Below are 21,911 nucleotides of genomic sequence, written 5' to 3' on the forward strand. Positions count from 1 at the left end.
TCCTGGCTTCCCCACTTAACTCTTATGGAAATGGTTGGGATTTGGGTGCTTAAATGCTTGTTGATGTCTGGGAGAACAACAGAGACTGTGTGAGGTCAGAGAAGTACTGGGTGGGAGAAATGGAACATCAGTTATTTGCCAGTTATAGGCTTCTTTTGTCTCATCTAGCTTTTTTTTTTTTTTTTTTTTTTTTTTTCATTAAAGCCCATGTCTTTTATGCTGTAATGCTGGAACAGGATGCAAAAGTATTATCCTGGAGGACTTTGATGCCTCAAAGTGGTTTGCTCTGTGCCACGCTTTAATTTACAGCATCAACAGGAGATGCTTTGTAGAGAAGACAATGCTTCATCATTTTGAAATGGTTTAGTTCATTGATAAATCATACAACATGGATCCCAAGACATGTTACTCTTAATGATCCAGTATGGGATCATGTAGAAGCAAACGGAAAGCCCAAATCCAGACAGGAACATTCAGGAATGTCCTAGGCCTGTTGAAGCAGCTGCCGTTTCACAAAGCACTCACGTTAACCACGACTGAAAAAAATCCCAGAAGGACTTTTGGAGCTTGTTAAGATTTTTTTCATTTATTTATAATTTCATTTATTTATTGATTTGTTATTTCATTTATTTATTTATTATTATTTTATGTATTTATTTATATTTTCATTTATTAATCAACTCTGGTTGCCAGGAGCATACAGGAAAATACATTAATGTCATGTTTATGAGGGCTGTGTCACAGGTGGGATGTGGGTCTGCGAATGCTGTGGGTGCAGAGAAGGGAGTCATCAGCCTCTGAATGCAAGCATTAACCCAGCCTTTTTGCATCTTAGCACTGGAAAGACAAATTAACTAAATCTAGTGTTGTTGGTTTTCTTCACATATGTTTTCCAGGCTCCAAAAATGAGGACAATGAAATTCTGGCATGGGAAGCTGTCATGAAGGAAAATTACCTTGTCAAAATCAATACCAAAGCAAATGATTCATCAGAAGAGTACGTCTGCCCTTCTTTGTCTTCACTCTCTTAACTTTATTGAATATTTTCAGTGAAGGCAAGTTTTCAGCAGCTCTAAGTGTTTACAAACTAATGAGTAGATAGATAAACTCAGCATAAATGTGCCTTTTCTTTTCATTATTTTAAGTAGAATGATGGCTTTTTTTGTCTGCTGCTGAAGACTGTCTTCAGAAATAGTTGCCTGGGCTGGTAAAATGCTGATGGCAATATTGCAAGGGCTATAATGGCATATTACGCACACAGCAGCTGGGTAGATGTATTAAACGCACTCATTTCAAATGTCTGTCATGGTATTTCTCAAATGATTTCACCTTTCTGTACTTGAGTCTTTCTGCTTTTCCACCAGAGGAGAAAATGTTGGCTTCCTATAGTGTTTTGAGATCTCATTGTGGAAAGCAGTGCTATAGCTGACTAGTTTTGTAAAATTAGAGGTTTAAATTGGATATTAGGAAACATTTCTTCACTGAAAAGGCTGTCAGGCATTGGAACAGGCTGCCCAGGGGAGTGGTGGAGTCACTATCCCTGGAGGTATTTAAAAGGTGTGTAGATGTGGTGCTTGGGGATGAGGTTTGGTGGTGGGCTTGGCAGTGTTAGGTTTACGGTTGGACTTGATGATCTTAAGGGACTTTTCCAACCTAAATGATTCTATGATTATGCAGTTAGCAGAGAATATTTAGTGTTAGACCTGGAATATCAAGCATTCCCTCAGCATCAATCTGTATGGATGTCTGTACTTAACAGCATGAGTAGGAAGGATCCCTTGGGAGTGGAAGATGCTATTTGGAATGATGGTATTTGAAGTTTGGTGACTTGGACAACGCTTTTTTGACTTTCTGGTCATGGCACTCTCTTTGGAATCTGTCTCAGTGTTTTCAGAGTAATAGTATAAGAGGAAACAAATACAAAGCAAGCTAGAAAACAGGACAGTAACCTGCTGCATGTGATGTCTTAACATTGTAGCTATTTTCCAGCAGCTTGAGTATTTCCCTAAATCAAATCTAAGAGAAAAGCTGATAAGACTGGGCAGGAAAGACTTCTCCATGCCCCTCTGCCCCTGCTGTGGGCACCCAGAGGCACTCAGCATTTGTTAAGAAGCCAAACAAATACAATAAAATTGCTTTTATACCAGAAGCAGAAGCATCTTGACAAGGAAAATGGAGTAGCGCGGCACTAACAGTAATTGCTGTTAGTTAATAGCCTTGTAATAAAGCCAGCGGTCTGCAGACGGTCTGTTTTGTAACTGACCTCTGACCACATGCAGGGAGGGCAGTCTGCTGAGAACTTCAGCCTCTGGAGCTGCCTTAGCTCTACTCTTTGGCCAAAGGTGAGGACTAGATCTCTTAGCTCCGGGTAGACTTCTGCTGCACAGGTTTGCAAAGAGAGGGGGGTGGGATTAGGCAAGGCTTCTCTAATACCTGCGCTCAGTCCTCTCTTCTGTGTCCTCTTTTTGTTTTCAGGATGCTGCATCGATTTAGACAACTGGATGCAAAGGTACTTGTGTTTCAGACCGAGAGGCACGTGCAGTCTTTGTTACTATTGCCAGGACCCCGTTTTGGGCTTTTCTGATGTGCTCCTTTGCACCTTTGATTCCATGCGTAGCTTCATATTGTGCTGGAAAACAAAGTAGAAAGATACTTGCTTAGAATTGAGGAAGTATTTCTCAGTATTCCTTATTGGATGGAATAGAAGTAAAACCAACTTCTATCTTCTAGAACTGCAATGTTCTGCCGTGTAACAGGCCCATGAAACACCAATGGGCAGAAGGGGCATCACGCACTTAGAGTATACCCTTCTCAAACACGTGTTCTGTCAAGTTTAGCTTCTAGTGCTGCAGGCATGAGGTAATTTAATCCTATTTTCTTGCTGTTGTTGCTTAACCTCTGCTTATAAAATGACATGGCAGTTCAGATATGTTGTGGCAGGCCTGGTGGTGCTTCAGATAGCACGGGCGTTGTAAACAAAGGTATGCCCCATACACATTGCAGGGTTAGAAGACCTTTAATTACAGTTAAAATGACCAATTCTCATCTGGTTCACAGAAACATCCTGTGTTGAAGCAATATAAAGCTACCAATCTACTAGAGAGCACATCATTATCAGAATTGTCATACCAGTAATACTTTTTATTACTGTGGTACTGAAATAGACCTTCACAATAGGTGTTTTTGAGGCTTGGCTGAGTTATGTATTTTGCCTCTGAAACGAGGAGTTGCTTTGGTGTGAAGAACAGACTTTTTAGAAGTCCAAGGGTGAAAAGGCCCACATATACTTCAAAATACTTCTTTTGATTGCAGTCAGATAGTTCAGATTGCAAAATAATAGCTTGCTTTCAAGACTGAAATGGAAATGGTGAGTGACCAAGTCTGTGTCTAGTGATGCTCCTCTTGAAACTAAAAGGAAATGCGATAACCTTAATTCTCTACTGAAAAGTAATACTCAAATTGTGCCTCTTCCTCTGTAAGGGAATACTTTGCAGCAAGCTCTTTTGTCTATTCATGCCCCTCAGCTTTAGTGACAGAAATGTACTGAGGCCAGTGCTTAGGAGCAGTGCCCTTGAGAGCAAGGCACTGCAAGGGATAGCTCACCGACTCTCACTTGAGATGGTGTCCTAAAACCAAGTCTGAGAACGTAACTGAGTCCTAGGCATGACCCTTGATTATGGGGTAAACTTTTCTTTAAACTTGATGCAGATGTCCTGAGAAATAATGGACTTCAGTTATGGCATGGGGAGGGTTTGAAGGCAGCTCCATGTGTCCGAATGAGTGCTTCACAAAATTCCACTGATCTGCAAGCTCTACTTTGAAGGAGGACGAGGAGATGGAGTGTAGACAGGAGCTTGCAGCTGTCACGATGCCTGCTTGTTAACTAGGTGAAATATATATATGCATTAGGGCTCATGGCATTAGTTTGCATTGATGAAAACTGCAATTGGGAGTGTCCTTTCAAGCACTGTTGCATTTGGTATAATATTTGGAGAGGCACTTAGTGTTACGCATATTACATACTAGCATTGCTTGCATGTGAAAAGCAACATTAACACTGTTTCACTTGCCACCACCGTGTGACTCCTGAATACAAAAAGCAGTCAGTTACTGCTTTCAGAGTAGTGGCTGGTGTCCATGGGGTAGCCAGGAATTCAGCTAAGGGGTTTTATGCCTGTTGTTGCTGATGTTGTACAGTATTTATTAGGCTATGTATGTTCTAGGGTATTTAAAGTACTTACTACTGCTTGCTTGTTTTGTTCTTTTCCTTTCCCTTCATCCCAAGCTGTGATGACCTGTTGGAATGAGTTAGATTGACTTTACATAAACAAAGCTGCCTTTTTTTTTATTTTTAAGCTCTCTGATTTGAAAGGCCTTCTGAAAGAGATTTCCAGCAGAATCAAGTGAATGCAGCTGAAATCCAAGAGCAGCTACCTGAGCAGGGTAAGCCCTCTTCAATCCATTCTCTGACTTGAATAAGTTATCAGCGTTTGTGATGTTAAATTGGCATGTCTCTGGAAGAAGAGTTAGTGTTAATTACTGATGCTTGTATTGATGTTGTCTAATACTGGAAAAGAAATAAGAGCTAAATTCTCTTCTTAATTTGTTTTTTTCTGAAAAATATAATTTTCCATCTGGTGTTTCTAACAATTTCTGGCACGGTTTAAAAAATCTTATTTTGCTCCCTTGCCTTTGAAAAACCGTGAATAACCCAAGGTTATTTTAATTGTCTTTGTGCTGGAGGCCCTCTGGAAATTTAGGAGCTGCTGTGCTGGATCCTGTACAGTTGGTTCATTTTAACTCTGAAGAACATAAAAACCAAGTAGAAATGACAGAATTGTGGGTAGGAATATGGTTTATTTTCCCACTGTCAAAGTGAGGCATTATGATCGATCACTGTATCCCGTGTCCTGTATGATAAACTGCAGGCTGTAGAATGATGGAACTCTGGAGGCTGTCCAGTCCAACCCTGCTCAAAACAACGCCAGCTCAGATCAAAGGTCGCTGCAGTTTTGCTGAAAAATAGGTTGCAGTTCAGTAAGAACAAATGCAAGTTTTACAGTTACCTGGGAATTATTTGCTACACAGGCACAAAATGGGGGAAAATCTGATGAGACAGCAGTTCTACAGAACAGCGTCTGACACGGAATATTAAATAGCTGGTGTTTGGTTGTCTGAGAGATGTATGAAATAATCCTCCCGCTGCTAATAGTGGAGTGAATCCTCTGTTGGGTGCAGCATCCAGTGTAAGCATTAACCTTCAAGGAAGGCGATGGAGTGGCTGGAGAGTGTTTGGAACAGTGACAAGAGGAACTGGAAGTCTTAAATAATCTGTAGAAAGGAGTGAATGAGTTACAGTTAGCCAGCCTGGGAAAGATGATACCCGTTTATGATGGAACTTGTGGAAATGACCTCTCATTATAGATAGTAAGTGCCTTGAAAGGATGGAGTCCCTTTCCAGTTTATGCCTGGTAAACTTTCTAAGTGACGTCCCAGCTGTGATCAAACTGGTTTGTGTGTGAGCTGTCCCGACAGAAGCTGAGCCTTGGCAGCCCACAGTGCTGCTGTCCTGGTGTGAGCAGAGAGGTTAGTGTCGGGCAGGAGGCAGATGTTTCTATTACAAAGTGCTCCCTTTCAGGTGAGATAGTGTATCTGCACTGACCGTCCTCGGCGTGAGGTGCTGGATTGGCCACTCCAGGTACTTTGATGCAGGTGGTTCTTTTGTTTTCACCTTCTGACAACCAGTGTCTCTGCTGCTCCGCTCAGACACCGTGTTCTGGATGGGTGCTTGCTGCATCTGTGATCCCAGGTGTCGCACGAGACATCCAATTTTCCCAGCTGATGTCATGAGGATGAAAGCAAAACGTTGAGTTGGGCAACGAGCTCTATTCTAAAATCTTTTCTTCTGCTCACACAGGTACCGATTCACCAAGAATAATTTCTCTGAGCTGGTAGTAAGCACCAAGCAAACGGTAACTGATCCACCAGAGTGTCAGTGTCTCAGCAGGAGTTACTAAGCTTTTTTTCGGGTGTTTTTTTTTGGTTTTTTTTTTTTTTTTTTTTGATAAAGCAGCCCTTTCTGCTTGTTGCAAGATGATGGTAAAACATCAAGATGACTGTTTATCTCCTGGCCGGACTCCCGTGTTACCCAAGCTCTTCTTTTTCATCATCTCCCCTGGTGTTCGGTGGCAGCAATTAGTCCTTGTCAGCTGCTGTTAAAAAGCACTCCTAATTCCAAGAGTTCTGCTGCTGCTGCTGCCAAAATCACTTTGCTTTTCAATTTCACTCAAAGGGGCCTGTTCATGGGTTTCCTTTAGCCACTAATTGCTTGTCTTAATGAATCAGTCTCCCTTCCCTCTCCTCCGTGGAGTAGCCAGATCTAGCTTGTTACTTGCACGGTCTGTCTGTCAGACCTGCTGAAGTCTGTAGTGCTGGCCTGCCGGAACACAGCGTGTTTCAGCATCATCGCCTGGAAGAAAAGGTCCAACCTTTGGTCCAACCATGCGCCCGCATCTCAGACTCCACAAGAACAGTGTGGATTTCTACCTGGAACTGTGCACCAATGCAGAAGCTCAACTACTACAGCCCCGCGTGGGAGAGACTTCATTCATCTAGAAAGTGTTTCCAAAGGCCCCGTGTTCAATCTTTGCTTGTTTCTTCAGTGATAATATGTATAGTTGGAGCATTGCAAATGCTGTTTGCAGATGTTTGTATTTTGAAATGGAGAAGAGATTGCTGGTCAGCTTTCAATACTGTGATGCTTGCTATGGTGGGGTTGCTCTTTCTGCTTTCTGTCTAAAATAGCAGCTGAATTTTGTGGCATTATGTGTAGTATAACTGGGTGCACTACCAACTGAAGGGAAACCACTACAAATGGCATTTAGTTACCTTGCAAAGCACTGCATCTGTCTTTATCCCCCGTGTCTAGCAACGCTCTCCCATGATGTTTGATTTTGAAGGTTTAGATGTTTTCCTTTTGCCCAGCAATGACTATCATAGTCCATGACTGGCAGCTAGCCTGAGGGCTGTCAGGCAGAATATGTGGGTGCTCACAGAGGTGCCACGTGAGGTCTCCAGATGAGCAGTTAGGTGGGTGGGGAGGGAATTTCTGCTGGAGCAGAACACTCCCCAAGTGAGTCACCCTGGCCGGTGCAAACACAGGCATCTGCTGCCTGCCTAGAAACCGAAGCCTCTGTGCAGGCCTGCCTCTGTGCACAGCAGCAAGTTCCCAGTCCATGTCTGCTGTGAAAACACGTTGGGCCAAGGTGGTGGAGCCGAGCCGAGACCGTTATGTGCGATTTGGTGTTTGCTTCAGTACAGGGACATGAAGGGCTGTTGCACGGGGCGAGTATTTCTGCTTTAGGATGCAGCCGATTGAGAGGGCCAGCACGTGCATGCGTCGTTTCCTCGAGCTGCTGCTCTGCTTGTCTTTGTAGCCGAAAAGGGAATAGTTTTACAGGGAAAACTGCAATGAGGCCTTATCGGAAAGGCTGCTGCTCTTTTCTTCCTGCTTCATGTGACTTAACTTTACTGTGTGCCATTCATTACGCAGTCCTGGGGGATATAGCACTACCAGTAGCAGCGTTACGTGTTTACGTGTGGAAGTATTTGTCTTTTCCTGTTAACAAGTTTATAAAGGACTCAGGCTCTCATTGACTTCTGTGTCAGCTTCCATCATAAATTATTGAGATAAGTTTCCTTTCTAGAAATTATTTTTCCTATGTCATTTGTGCACCTTGAATGTGAAAATTGTGCTTTCAGTTCACTCTTTTCGTATATAAAACCTGCAGTGCGCTTGCCAGCAGCTCGAGTGATCTGTTCTCTTGTGAAATTCTGAATGGAACTTTGAACATCCAAAACCCAGGTGTCTGCCCGCTGCCCCTGCCCGTGGCCGCCAGCCTGCGCCCCGCACACGCTCCCTCCCCTCGGGCGTGCGGCCCCGCGGGCTCTCCTCCGGGCTCCTCTCCCACCCCAACCCCGGGGGTGCCGGCAGGACCCCGGGTTTTGGCAGCAGGGTGACACCGCAGCTCCCCCGGGGTGCACCCAGCCGTCCACTCCCTCCAGAGCCCGGCACCAGCCGGCTGCTGGCTGGGCCTCGTGGGGGTCCCGGCCATCCTGGGCACAGGGGCTGCCCGTCCGAGGGGGTGAGGCTGCGCCACCCCTCCCCTCCATCCCCTCGGTGTCGTGCTTTAGGCCTGGTCAGCAGCCAACCACAACGCAGCAGCTCTCTCTCCCTTCCCCTCCGGCAATGAGAAGGGACAAAGAGCCAGGCTTGGGGTCTGAGATAGGACTGGGATGGGGAAAAATCCCCCTTTATGGGCACGAGCAAAAGGCAGACTCGTTAGGGGAAGAAAACAAAGAACATACATTTATTACAGACACTAACAACACATAACAGAGTAGGACAGTGAGAAGCATTGCCACACCTTGAGAACACCTTCCCCCCACCCCTCCCTTCTTCCCGGGCTCAGCTCTGCTCCCCATATCTCTACCTCCTCCCCCAGGGGCGCAGGGGCAGGGGATGGGGGTCACAGCCAGCTCCCCGCTCCTTCCTTCTCAGGAGTTGGGGTGAATGCCACACATCCCTCCCCTGCTCCACGGGGTTTCCCTCTCGCTGCAGACAGCGCCGAACCGCCACAGCGGGGGCTGCTTCTCCCCTCAGAGTCCCGGCCTCCTTTAAGCACAGTCGCCCGTCCTGGAGGGGGCTGCTCCAGTCCCCTCTCAGGGGGCTGCCAACCCCCTCTCAGGTTCCCCTTCTTAAGTGTGTTCTCACAGAGACGCAGCCACCGTCACTAATTGGCTTGGCCCTGGCCAGAGGTGGACCCGACTTGGAGCTGGGGGAGCTTTGAGAAGCTTCTCACAGGGGGTCACTGCTGTAGCCCCCTCTCTGGCTACCAAAAAACTACAGTACAGAAACCCAGAACGGCGGGTTCTTCAGGTATATGAGCAGTAAGCAGAAACACAGGAAAGACATAAACCCGTTACTAAACGTGGCAGGGAAGCTAGTCACTAGTAATGCTGACAAGGTGGGTGTTCCCAATGCCTTCTTTGCTTCTGTCTTTACCGGTGTGGCTGCTCCCCAGATCACAAGATCAAGTCGTATGTGTCGACCCACCAGTAGTGGAGGCTTTTGTAAGGGCTCAACCCACATAAATTTATGAGCCTGGACATAATCCATCCCAGGGTGTTAAGGGAAGTGGCTGATATTGTTGCAAGGCCACTATCTATAATATTTGAAAAGTTGTGGAGGTCAGGGAATGCCCCTGATGTCTGGAAGAGGGCAAATGTCATACCCATCTACAAGAAGAGACCATTAGTCTTACTCCAGTCCCTGGGAAAGTAGTGGAACGAGTCCTCCTAGAAACTGTCACTAATCAAGTGAAGGAGGTGACTGGGAAAGGCCAGCGGGGATTTACCAAGGGCAAACCATGCAAGGCTAACCTGATCACCTTCAACAAAATGACATCGGCTGACACGGGGAGAGCAGTGGGTGTTGTTTACCTGGGCTTCAGCAAAGCGTTTGACACAGTTTCCCACAGCTTTCTCCTGGGCAAACTGGGAAGAAACAAATTGGATGGGTGGTCTGTGAGGTGGGTGGGAAGTTGGCTAACAGGTCACGCTCAGAGGGGGTGAATGGTTTTTACTCAGGCTGGCAGCCTGTCGCAAGTGGGGTCCCCAGGGATTGATAGTGAGCCCTATGCCATTCGGTGTCATGGATGATGGGATTGAAAGCACCCTCACCAAACTGGGTGATGCCACCAGACTGGGTGGTGAGGTGAACGTGTCAGAAGGGCGAGCCATCTTCCAGAGAGGCCTGGGCGGGCTGGAAGAGAGGGCTAGCAAGAACTGTGTGGAGTTGAACAAGGATGAGTGCAAAGTCCAGGACCAGGGACAGAATAACCAAAGAGCCCAGGACGGGCTGGGGTCCGCGTTGCTGCAAGGCACCTGGGGGTCCTGCTGGACAAGAAGCTGGACGCGGGGCGGCAGCGTGCCGCTGCAGCAGCAGGCAGGTTGGATCCTGGGCTGCATCCGCAGGGACGTTGCTAGCAGAGACTGATGTGTGACCGTCCCGCTCGACTTAGCACTTGTCAGGCAGCACCTGGAGTACTGCGTCCGGTTCTGGTCCCCACAATTCAAGAATCCCAGCCCCTGCATAAGCCACAGTCAGAAATCGAACAAAATGAGACCAGAAGTAAGGGACCTTTCTCACCTGTCCTGGACATATCTGCAAAACAGCTGAAGGTGCAGCTGCCGCTTCTTCCCCCACCAGTATTTGGGGTTTGCTGACACTGGATCTGAGCCAGGTTGTGCTCCATTGTCTGCTCAGAGCAAGCGTGAAAAATGCTATATGCACAGCGGAGAGTCCTGGATATTGCTTAAAAGAGCATCCTGTAGGAACAGGGATCCGGTCTCTCACTGAGAACAGATTGTTTTTGCTCTCATGGCTGGAGGCAGGAGTTCAGAGCTGTGAAGAAGACAGCAGGCAGCTCGTGTCTGCAGGAGGCCTGGGGCTTGAAGTCTGAACCTACACCTGGAAACACCCCTAGAGAAGTAAGAGGCAGAATGCCTGTTCTGAAAAGACCGTAAGAAATTCAGTCTTGTCAGGGTTTCTTAAGAGTGTGTTTGTTTTCCCCGAGGAAACTAATTTGGGTGAACCCCTTTGGAGGAAAGCGGGTTGCTCCCCAAAAGGTTCCCAGTGAGTTGTCTACTTTGGATCTCCCTGTGGCCCTTCCGCTCCTCCTGGCCTGTTGCACCTCCGAGAGGGGCAGGGGAAGGCAGAAGCCTTTGCACGGCTGCTGCTGTCACAAGCAGGCTTGGGTTCTCCCTGCAGCCGCAGAGCCCAGCTCTAACCATGGTCCATCCCGAGCGCCTGCCAGCAGGGTCTGTTACCCACCTTTCAGCTGAGATCTGGGCAGGAGCATCTGGGGCGCAGCTGAGAGCCCCCAAGCACACGACCCCTGCCACAGGAAAAAAAAAGAAATCCTGCCGGGTGGAATGGCTGCTTTGTTGCCAGTGAATTATCTGACGTTAAAGCCACTGCCGTGGTGGCTGGCTAGCTCCTGGGACATGGTCGGTTCAGTGCAGCAGTGAGAGCTGTGAACTAAAAGGCCTTTACCTGCACGCTTACGCACATCTTTTCTATTTAGGCATTTTTAAATCCATGGCACTGTGCATTTGCCTGGCTTTTGCCGCTGTGCCCCAAGAGGTGCTGGATCTATCCCGCTTTTTGCTTCCTTTCCACGCTAATCTAAGCTGCGGATGCACAAATTTAGTGTCGTGATATTCTAGCGCCTGATCTCTCGAAGCCTGTGCCGCCTCTTCTGTGCAGATGGAGATGGTTGGAGACAGATGGAGAGTTAGTCACAGCCTCTTCCTTGGTGGAAGCTGCGGTGGCCCGGAGCCAGCACAGAGCTGAGATGCATGGGCCATGCACCTCGGAGAGTCCTTCTCTGTATGGCACCAGCTGATCTCGAAGTGTTCAGGCAAGGGTTGGAAGGTTTGGCTCCCAAAGCTTCCGGCTTATTTGCCTTTCCTGTGCGTCTTGGAGAGAAAGAGGTAGGTGGTTTTGGCAGCTGTTACTGCTGGGCATTACCAACCATTCACCCCCTCTGAGCGTGACCTGTTAGCCAACTTCCCACCCACCTCACAGACCACCCATCCAATTTGTTTCTTCCCAGTTTGCCCAGGAGAAAGCTGTGGGAAACCGTGTCAAACGCTTTGCCGAAGCCCAGGTAAACAACACCCACTGCTCTCCCCGTGTCAGCCGATGTCATTTTGTTGAAGGCGATCAGGTTAGCCTTGCATGGTTTGCCCTTGGTAAATGGGGGCACGTTCTTAAACAAGCACAGCTTAGACCCCCTGCAAGGAGCTGTTTGCTCTTCTCTGTTGACGTGTGAGGGCTGGTCTGGTTTCAGGATGACACCGGGCTGTTGCGGGTGGGCGAGGGGGTGCTACGGGTACACGAGCTGGTTTTTTGACAGCCAGTCCTGCCACCCCGGGGCCCAGCGAAACCTCCTAGCAGTCCTTCGTCCACGTGTGGATGCTGGTCGAGACTGGGCTGTGCTGGGAATGGAGGGAGCCGATTTAAAGCTTGCTTGGGTACCTACAGATCAAGCACAACGTCCCTTCAGGCACCCTTCAGGATGTACCCGTCCTGCCAGGTCTCCCTCAACCCGGCGGGTGCCTCCCACACCCTGCGGTGCGAGTTCCTTCCCTGTGGAAACGTCCCACCATCTGTCCCCAGCGGCGGGGGCCCCGGCGGGGGACGGGGAACCAGAGGGATGGGAGGAGGCTGTGTCATGGCCCCGCTGCTGAGTCTGGGGGCTCCCGGAGGGGCTGTGTCCCTCGGCTGCAGCCTGCCCCGGGAATCCCGGCAGCGAAGCAGTGCCTGGCTGCTGTAAATAAGCCCCGCTGTATTTCCTCACAGAGCAGGTGGCTTACATGTTTTTGCCCCTGGCTGTCTCCTGCTTTTCCATTATTAATTTGATTTAAAGCACTGATATGATACTGTCTCAAGGCAACTTTGTGTCGAGTTATTTTCCTGCATCCCCAGTGTAAGTGGGTAGTAGCTCTTGCTTTATGCTATTACTTTTTTTTTTTTTTTTTTTTTTTTGCGTGTAGGAGTTTTATGTATTTCCAATAACAACCTTGTAAAACTGTCATCTAAGAAACATGTAAATCTAATAATCTCCCTGTTAATTTATGAGTTTTCTGCTGTCAGGAAATCTTTCCCGTGAAAAGGAATATTAACGAGATCATATAAAATGTTTCTTTTTTTTTTTTTTTTTTACGAGGTATTTACTTTGCTTAAAAGATGTAGATTTGCTCTTCATGGTAAATAGATGAAAAACACTGCGTTTTATCTGCAGTGTGGGCTTGGTCTGGGAGACACTAAAATGACATACAGTTAAAAATACTGGCTCGAGCAAGGATATATGAGTAAGCGAAAGCTGAAAGTGTTCTGCTTGCCTAGGCTGGTGCCTGGAATGCAGGTATTGTGCAAAAGGATTTATGTAATATAGAAATTAACCATGGGCCGTAATTAAACCTTGATTGCAATAAATTTGCTTTCTGCGAAATCTTGGATTCATAAATACAGGGTGGTTTCAGCAGGAGCAAAAATGCAGAATGAGGCTGTAACCACGTGGCCGTATTGACTGCAGCAGAACTGCTGGAGGTGAAGCGTTTCTTGGTTTCTACAGCATGCCCCATTTTGGCTGGAGCGCACCCAGTTGCTAAAAGAAAGGGCTAATTTGTAATGATTAATTTATTCCCAACTTCATCTTTCTTTCCCCTCCTGCTTACAAAATAGTGAGCAAACAGGCGTTCTTTCAGAGAGGTTTTGTTTGGACATTGGGAATGTTTTTTGGTTTGTGGCTGATGTCAGTGCAGAATTTGAGCTGTGAGGTATTCAGGATGTTTGTGCAGTGTTTTCTTCTTGGCTCGTGTACGTGTGCTGATGGTGTCCTGGTGCCTATGCTGCAGTGTAACTGTAAAACTTAATCTCTGTAAATACTCGCTGATGGGCTTGGATTGGGAACACTTGATAGCTGACTCCCACTAATGTCTTCTTCAGGGAAACCTGAACGCTTTGCTGGAGCTGTACTTGTATAGAATTAGTTGTTTTGGGTAACTTTCACTCTGAGACCTGTGACAGTGTATTTCCCTTAAGGCCTTGATTCTTGCAGTTTGGGAATCTGCACTTAAAAGCAAGAAAAGACCCAAAAGCTTGCTGCAAGCCCTTAAAATGGCCAGCGAGACATAAACTTGAACTTTAAAATCCGCAAATCCGAAGACAACAATCTACCTGTTCTATAATTTTCTACAATCTTTTGGCTTTCTGGGGTTTGATGAACAAATACTCGAACGCTAAGAATCACTGGTGTCGGTGATGACTTTGATGCTGTTCCAGGCACTGAAACCTCACGAGGCAGAGGCTACCAGACTGCTGAATCAGGGAGTACTTACTGCTGCAGAAAGCGCTTCAGAAGCACCACTCGTGTCACCACTGGAGTTGGCTTATCCATGTTAATGCGTATCTTTGTGCTTTCTGCCAGCGCCATGCGATTGCATTTTGCTAGCGTGAATGCCCTTAGGATATTTGTCCGTGTGCTCGGTACATCAGGAAAGGTAATTGTGGTTTATTTTCTTGGAGCTGACCATTGCAATCAGGTTTGTCTGCTAAGTGCAGCCACTCGGGGAAGAGAGGCAGTGTCACACAGTTGGTGATGGATTGCAGTGAATGTGACTGCAGCAGGTTGACCCCAGTTGGCAGCTAAGCCCGCTCCCCCCTCGCTCACTAGCTCATCCCACCCCCAGTGGGATGAGGGAGAGAATGGGAAGGGCAAAAGCAAGGGAGAAAAAAGCCCCAAACCTTCCAGGTTGAGATAAAGAGAGTTTAGTAAGTGAAGGCTAAAAAAATTAAAAAACAAACCAGAAAAACAGTGATGCAACAGCAATTACTCATCACCAGCCTAGCTAGTCCCTGAGCAATGGCTATTTTGGGAAAACTGCCCCCAGTTTTGTTGCTGATCATGGTATCACAGGGCATGGAACATCCCCTTGGTCCCTGTGGGTCAGCTGTCCTGGCTGTGCCCCTTCCCAGTCTCCTGCCCACCCCCAGACCGGTTGCTGGGGAGGCAGCATAAGAAGCAGAGAAGTCCTTGATGCTGTGCAAGCACTGCTCAGCAATAGCTGAAACATCCGTGTGTTACCAACACTCTTTTGGTTGCTGATCTGAAACACAGCACTATGCTGGCTGCTATGAAGAATACTAACTCCATCCTAGCCCAACCCAGTACAGCAAGTTATGATTTGGAACAGCAAGCTGCACGTTTAAACAAACCTGATAAAATAAATATGTACCTAGGAAGAGACTGCAAGAGATGAAACAGAGAATTCACTTGGAAATGGTTGCTCAGTTTGGCTGGAAGCAGAGTTGAAGTGTGTGGTGAATGATGCTTGAAGATCCCGATAGATGTCTGCAGAGAAACTTTTGTGAGTTTACTGTGAAATCAAACCAGAGATTTCGTGGGTTTCCTCCAAGGGTAAATGGAGGAAGGAATGTTGCAGCAACTCTGTGAACCAGGGAGGATCTGTTAGCTTTTGCAGGCTGGGTGCAAAAACTGTGTTGGGTGATAGGGAGCCCAGATTCGGCTCCTGTTCCCGTGGTGCTGCCACAGGAGGGGGCGGTTTAAGCTTTGCGTATGTGCACATACAAGGAGGGGGAGGATGAAAACAGTACAACTACAAGAAGTTATGACAGTGCTGCCAAGTCTCCGCCTCGGAAGAGGGGTGATTGGGCAGAGTACCTGCTGACTATGATCTGCTCGGGGTCCTCAGTGTGGTCCCGGTCGCTGTGAGCCTGCTGCCTGGGCTCACAGCGAGCCTGCTCTGTGCCCCCTTCCCAGCACGTCAGGCCGTGCCCAGTTTGGATGGCTCTTGCTTGAATGCTATGGACAGAATTAGGGCAGACTGACGGCGTAGAGGGAGGCGGCAGGTGCCCCATGGCTTTCCTGCTCAGGCCTTTTCTGCTGTGGTCCTGGAGCTGATTTGCTCTATAAATCTATAATGAGGGAAACATGAGAGGTCCAGCAGCTCTTCTGTGTACCATTTCTTTCTTCTGTGTGGGTGTAGTTAGTCACTAGTGGTTGTTTGGACTCTAGAGTATCTTGTCTTGCTTTGCTTTGCTGAGCAGCTGAAGCTCCTGCTGTAGCTGTAACGGAGAAGCACGGTTATCTTCGTTGCAGAAAGGACCAACACCCACCGGGGCCAGGAGGTCCAGGGAGTCTATCAAAAGAGAGGACGTGAGGTGTATCTTGTCACTTTTGAACAGGTAGTGCACAGGATTTAGGATTTAGTGCTCCAGGACTGACTCTTGCTGCCCACTGTGGCTAACTGTCTCCGTAAGAGGTGGGCAGGAGGAGGCTGTAGCACAAGCAGGAGATGGCAGCTGGGACCGGAGTCTGTTGATGCCGGTAGGGAATCCCTTTGTGAACAAGACCTCCCAGAACTGAAGCATGCTCCCAGCAGAGAAAATGTAAAGCAAAAACGAAAAGTAAATTGTAGGCTGCCTGGGATTCACCTTTGTAAGGAGATCGTGGCCAGCCGTGGACTGTCTCCTGAGGAGTCTGAGTTTGGGGTGCGTCTGAGAGAGGAGAAGCCTTACCCTAGCTTTGGGTTTCAGTTCTGTTGGTTGTCAGATGGGAGCTTAGGTAGCCTGGCCTGAATGAGATTGGGCTGCTAATACCTCTTCTGAGAGCAGAGTTCTTGGAGTCAGAGTTGATTCACCTGCGTGGCCCTCAGCAATTCATAGGGAAAAGGGTCAGCAGATGTGCAAGACAAGGCCCTTTTAGGCCTTCTCATCTACGCGGCTGCCAAATGCCCAAGCACAGCCCTTGAATGAATTCCTAAAACTAATTGCTCCAGGTAATTAAATGAGTCTTACTTTAAAAAAAAAAAAAAAAAACAAACCAAAAAAAAAATACACCACTTTGATGTATCTTTTCAACAGAGAGGACACAAGTGCTCATGCCATGTCTAATCTGGGAGAGCAGAGCCTGTGTTGTTGCCCGTGCTGGTGATTAGGACGAGGCTTGGTGGTGGGATCCAGAGATCTGGAGCTACCAAGCTGCTCCTGAGTTTCGTGTCTGCTCCTCACTGTGCTTGAGCCGAGTTTTGTTGCACACATGCAGCGGGAGGAGGAGGGTTGGGCACCTGGTTTTTCCTGTAAAAACTCACCAAGGGACTGGCGTGCAGTGGTGCTCCATCCTTGTACATTTTTCTCCAATCCTCCTTCTACTATTTGCGCTGAGTGGTTCTCTGTGTTCTCAGGTAAACGACTTCTGCAGCCAGTGCCTCTTCCTCTTGGTTGAAGCTGAGCTGTTCTTCTGGGAGTGACTCTGAAGAGCCTAAGTGCTATCGGCATCCCTGGTTTTGGCACTGGGTCTTTTACAGAAACGGTGGCTACACACCACACGTTGAGCCAAGACCAGAAGTGATTTCCTGGGTTTTTCTTTGCTTCATTGTATTGACCTCACCCCTGTACAGTCCAACCGTAGGCACCAGATCGGTCCCTTTCAGCATCTGAATGTCTTTGGGGTTTCACGTGCAGCCTGAGACTTTTGAATCCCTTGATAAATGCCTGGCTGCTGCTGTGCGGGAGATGAGACAAAACAGTGCCTAGAATTGGGCTAATTCTTGGTTTTGCTGCTCATGACTGAACTAGTTATCTAAAATGTATGCTGATTTAAAGCTTGAGCTCACTGCCAGGAACTTTTTATCTAACGTCTAAAACCTTGTGTAACTGGCCAGAGACTCTAAAGAACAGATGAAAATGACTGCTTTAGTATTTGAGAATCCTTGAAATTTGTTTGGACTTCTGATTTTTCTTGTTATGGATCTTAACACCTCTCTGAAATTACAAAAACGTTCTAAATTTTTTTATTGAGAGAAAGATTGTAACTTGAAGAAATAACTTTTTTAAAAATTAATTCATGCTAAAAATTCATGACTCATGTTTCTCCAAATACACACCACCTTCTCATGACTTGCAGCCAGAAACAACTCTTTCTGTGTTGAATTACACCGAAGCTGAGGGCTAAGGTTGAAATAGCATTCAAAGGAAATGCTGGTAATGTGACTGAATACCAGAAAGTCTACTTTTTTTTACTGAATACCAGAAAGGCTCCTATTTTGAGCCTACTTCAGCAGTGCAAGCCACTTCCAATAAATGGCAGCAAGGGACAGGGTATGACACTGGTGGCTGCACTTGGTATTCGATGACTTCAGAAGTCGGAGGTGAATGTTTTGCCTAATTTCACCTAGGATTTCAAGTTTTACCAGGGCTTGATTTGACCAGTGGTTGCAAGTAGATTTCACTGAGAATGCAGAAGGAGGTAACAGCTGAACTGTCTGAGAACGTGTCCTAGGGACAGGGAGAAAAGCTTGAAAATTATCAGTACGGTCAGCAAAACCCTGAAAAAAAAAAAAAAAAAATTAGAAAGAGACATAGCTCTTTGACTGTTCAGGTAACAATCTTTGGATCTGGAGGTGATGTTTGCCTTGCATCAGCTACAAAGTTGTGCCAGTGACCCTGTAAGAGCTATTACTGCTGACCTAGCAGGCACAGGAAATATAAATATTTAAAGTTTCAAAGGCTCAAAGTAGTGAAGTGAGACCTCCGAGATTCTGCTGCAGCCTGTGATGTTTCAAAACAGTCACCCAGTGTGTGTTACTGAGGTTTTGTTTGCTGTAATGTGTGCCTTCTCTTGCTTCACTCTCAAAGTCCACTTCCAGCAACAGCACTAGAAACTGCATAGGCTTAAGTTGCTTCACTGGACCAGCGTGGTGATGCACCTCAAAAAAGGGGTTAGGCACTGCCGCTGTGTGCTTACTGAAATGTTTCCTTTAATCTTTGTAAAATTACTGTTAAGACATCAATTCCAACGGTTTTCAGTTTTGACACAAAACTCAGTGAATTCTCCTGGAGCAGCAGCAAACCTCGCAGAGAATTAAATTTCCATGGTATAAACTACAGACTTACAAAATGCATCTGTTTTCATCCCTAACGCTATAGGTGTGGGAAGCCGAGGTGTCACTATATTCACTTGTCTTTAATTTACTCTCCTTTTGACCATCAAATCTTCAAGTGCTTCACAGTGGAAAGCCCTATGTGGGGTTAAGAAGTGCAGCCAATGCAGCAGAGGGTACCATCTTATGAAAGTGTGAGAGTGATTAGAGAAATTGGAATAACAAAGACTTATTCTCCTTCCCAGGTGGTCAGGGGCTGGAGAACATTCAACTGTACGTTCATCTGCCGGTTTCTCAAGGGTCATGCAAACGAGATCTGAAGGGAATCAAAGCTGAATCTCTGTTGGTGTCTATGAACTATGAATCAGGTCTCAAAGCCTCTGATACTCTGAACAAAGTCTAGAAGACTTTCTCCTACCTCTATCAGCCGATGTCAATACAACAGTCTTCTTCATGTGTGATGAAGAAGGTCCCCATGAAGAACTTTTAGGGAGCCTTTTGATTTTACTAATGCCATGCTGCAAGAGCTGGGGGGTGGGAGTGGCAGGGGGAGAACATGCTGCTTTGAATATAGTCAGGTTTTGTTTTTTTTTTTTTGTTTTTTTTTTTTTTTTTTAATCTGAAGAGACATCATTAACTTTCCCCTGTCATCTGAATGTTCAGGAAACAAGGGATCAGGAATAGCTCCTCAGTTCCTGGGATGCTCTTAGACTGTTTTCAGCATACAAGCATGTGATGATGCTGGACGATTTATATTTTAAATGAAAATGCATCTTGTAATTATCAAAATTTCACTCATAAAGAGAAATTATTGCTCGCCCAGTTGTCTGGGAACAGAGCTGACTTGATTGCTGGGAGTGAATGTGGTCTGAAAATAGTCATCTAACAAATGCTCTTTAATTTATTTTCTTGAATAGTATATATCTGTTTGCTGTGTAGATTAAATTGGATACAACCCCCTCCCTCTGCCCCAAGGTGCTTGGCATCTGGAACTTGCTGGTAGCAGATTCGAAGTTTAGTCCTTAAATTGTGAAGGGTCTTTCTTCATCTTGCTCCCTCTACAAAACCTCTTGAAACTTGGTTCTTGGGGGTTTAACCATAAAATTTGTCCTTTTTAAAAAGATGTATACGTATGTGTCCATACACTTTTTCTGTCCACTCTGCAAGCTCTCTCTAAAAGTCCACTCAAACGTCTTCAGTCTGGTTAACTGGGGGGAAAAAAAAAGTTTTCATTACCTGATATCTGATCAGAAACATTGTGAGATCTTCTGCTGCTGCTGCAACCAGAAGCCTTCATAAAGCTGCAGACTAAATCTGTGGCGTCTCCCCAGGGCTGCATGTTGTCTGGGTTGTCTTCTCATGAAAGCCTGTATAATTCCTCGGGGACATGGAAGGCAGCAGCAATAGGGCAGCAGGCAACATGTCAAAAGCGCTTATTGTCTCATTTTTTATACCTTCTCCATTTTGTTCTGCCCTGGTTTTGATTTGAGGCAAGGGCCTTTCGTCAGTTCTCCATGTGCCACAGCACTGCTCACCACAATGGCTTGTAGGTCCTAGTAATCTGTGGCGAGGTCCTTATCAGCAAATTCCAGGAACTGGTCTCTAGAAGAAGGGAAGGATGCTTTCCTCTTTCAAGAGCATGTTGTCCTCAGTCTGCGTGGCCATGCCTGTTGTTTCCTTAGCATAGGTGGAACAACAGCTTTCTGTTTTGAATATGCCAATAACTGAAGAGCCTTTTGGGTTTGAGAATTTGACCTTGGAGGCTTTCTGCAAAGTGTTGAATTCCAGTTGCTTTTCACAGATTTAGTGGTGTCTCCTAACCTGTCGCTCCAGTTACAGTCTCCAGTACGAAGAGAATGTGGTGACAACCTCAGACCTCCTCAGAAACCCAGAGATTTGGGGCACTTCAAGTCTGAAAATCTAAAATTGGTTCCACTGCTTAAACCTACTGAAAGCAGAGGTTTCCCAAAAATGCTTTTATCAACCCCCTTTCCCCAAAGGAAAATACCCCATCCTTCACTTGTTGTTTGCTCCTGGCCCGCTAGCACTAGGCAGGTGGTACCCATGGAGGTGCATTACCTGTGAGTGGGGACAACGCTGTGCCCTGTTCCATCTTGCATTTCCTCCCACCAGCACATGCCCAAGGCTGTTTTCTCCACAAACTGTCCCTTCTCCCCATTTCCATTCTGCCCACCACCAGTTTTTACCTCTTTCCCAGCTCCTGTCTCTGTTTGGGTTGAGCACCCTCAACCCAAACGTGCCTTTGACACGGAGAGTGGATGAAAACAATTTTGCTGTAACATGAATCTACTGGAGTGTATAATGTATCTGTGGAGAGACAGGAGAAATATTTACCAAGCTCATTACAGACTTAATGAGCCAGGATTCAGAGAGGTGGAACAGCAAACATCTCCATTCTCTGGATGCCGCAAAGCAAAGCCAGGGCTCTGAAGAGGAGCTTTCATTTCATTAAACAATTTTATTTTCAAGCTCCACTCATCATTACTACAGTCCTACTGGCAGCATTTCCTAGTAGCTACTCTAAGAGGAAAGTCTTCAAACCTTGCACTTGGTTCAACAGTTAAAATTGCCATTGGACTGGCTACAACGCTGTGGCTCGGCAGTTAGGAAGCAGTTTTGCATATTCAGGTTCTGGTGTAATATTAACAGGTCCTGGCATACAAGAAGCAGATGGTTCCTTTTCTAGGGATGAAGTCAAAAGCTAAATGTTATCCAAACTACCGCAGCAAGTTGGTGGTGAAGCGTGATGGAAAACAAGAAGTACCTTGGTGCTCTGAATGCCAAGTTCTTTCTATTCAGGTGGTTTGAGCGGTTTTGTTCCTTGTGTTTCGTTACCGCAGCAGCAGCACGACTGATTGCAGAGAAACCACCGCAGGAGCAGGTCAAACAGTATTTTGGAAGGTTTCCTCCTTGTGATCTGAGGGAGCGTGGTCTTGGCTCTGGTTGCAGAGAAGTTGGGCACAGTACAACAGACTCTGTTCTTGAGAATCTCCAGCTCAGTTTAAATCCTCCTCGTTGTGGTGCTCTGGCATGACTGTAGCCACAGAAGAATATTACTGGCCTCCCCGTGGCACAGACAGCAGTTAAGGAGAACTGGGAAGCAGGAAGGGCAGACCCTGCTACATAGAAGCATGTCCAAGAGCTGGCAGAGAGCGTCTTCTTCAGCTACAGGGAACGAGGAGAATGGATGTACAGAAGAGGCGCTGGCTTCTGTCTGGGCAAAGTTTCAATCGTCGTTTTTGATCGTGTTCCCGATGCTGAAATCCAAGTTGGCTGGTGAAAAATGCCCACCCCTTTTTTTGGAATGTGCACCCACATCCACCTCTCGCAAAGCAGTGCTCGGGTAGGATGGCACACACG

General features: G+C 46.7%; 1 protein-coding gene across 1 annotated transcript in view; it reads left to right on the forward strand.

Annotated features, from left to right (window-relative positions):
* TRPM8 (transient receptor potential cation channel subfamily M member 8) overlaps window positions 1–7,796 on the forward strand; it is a 51,039-nt gene extending 43,243 nt beyond the window's left edge. Inside the window, exons 23-26 of the mRNA XM_042784341.1 lie at window positions 897–996; window positions 2,475–2,508; window positions 4,356–4,442; window positions 5,917–7,796. Of these exons, the coding sequence (XP_042640275.1) occupies window positions 897–996; window positions 2,475–2,508; window positions 4,356–4,406 (185 nt within the window). The 3' untranslated portion in view covers window positions 4,407–4,442; window positions 5,917–7,796. The remainder of the gene's footprint in view (window positions 1–896; window positions 997–2,474; window positions 2,509–4,355; window positions 4,443–5,916) is intronic.
* The last annotated feature ends 14,115 nt before the right edge of the window (window positions 7,797–21,911 follow it).

The sequence above is a fragment of the Tyto alba genome, unplaced genomic scaffold (genome assembly GCF_018691265.1).
Source record: "Tyto alba isolate M040663 unplaced genomic scaffold, T.alba_DEE_v4.0 Super-Scaffold_7, whole genome shotgun sequence".
In the NCBI taxonomy this organism is placed as follows: Eukaryota; Metazoa; Chordata; class Aves; order Strigiformes; family Tytonidae; genus Tyto; species Tyto alba.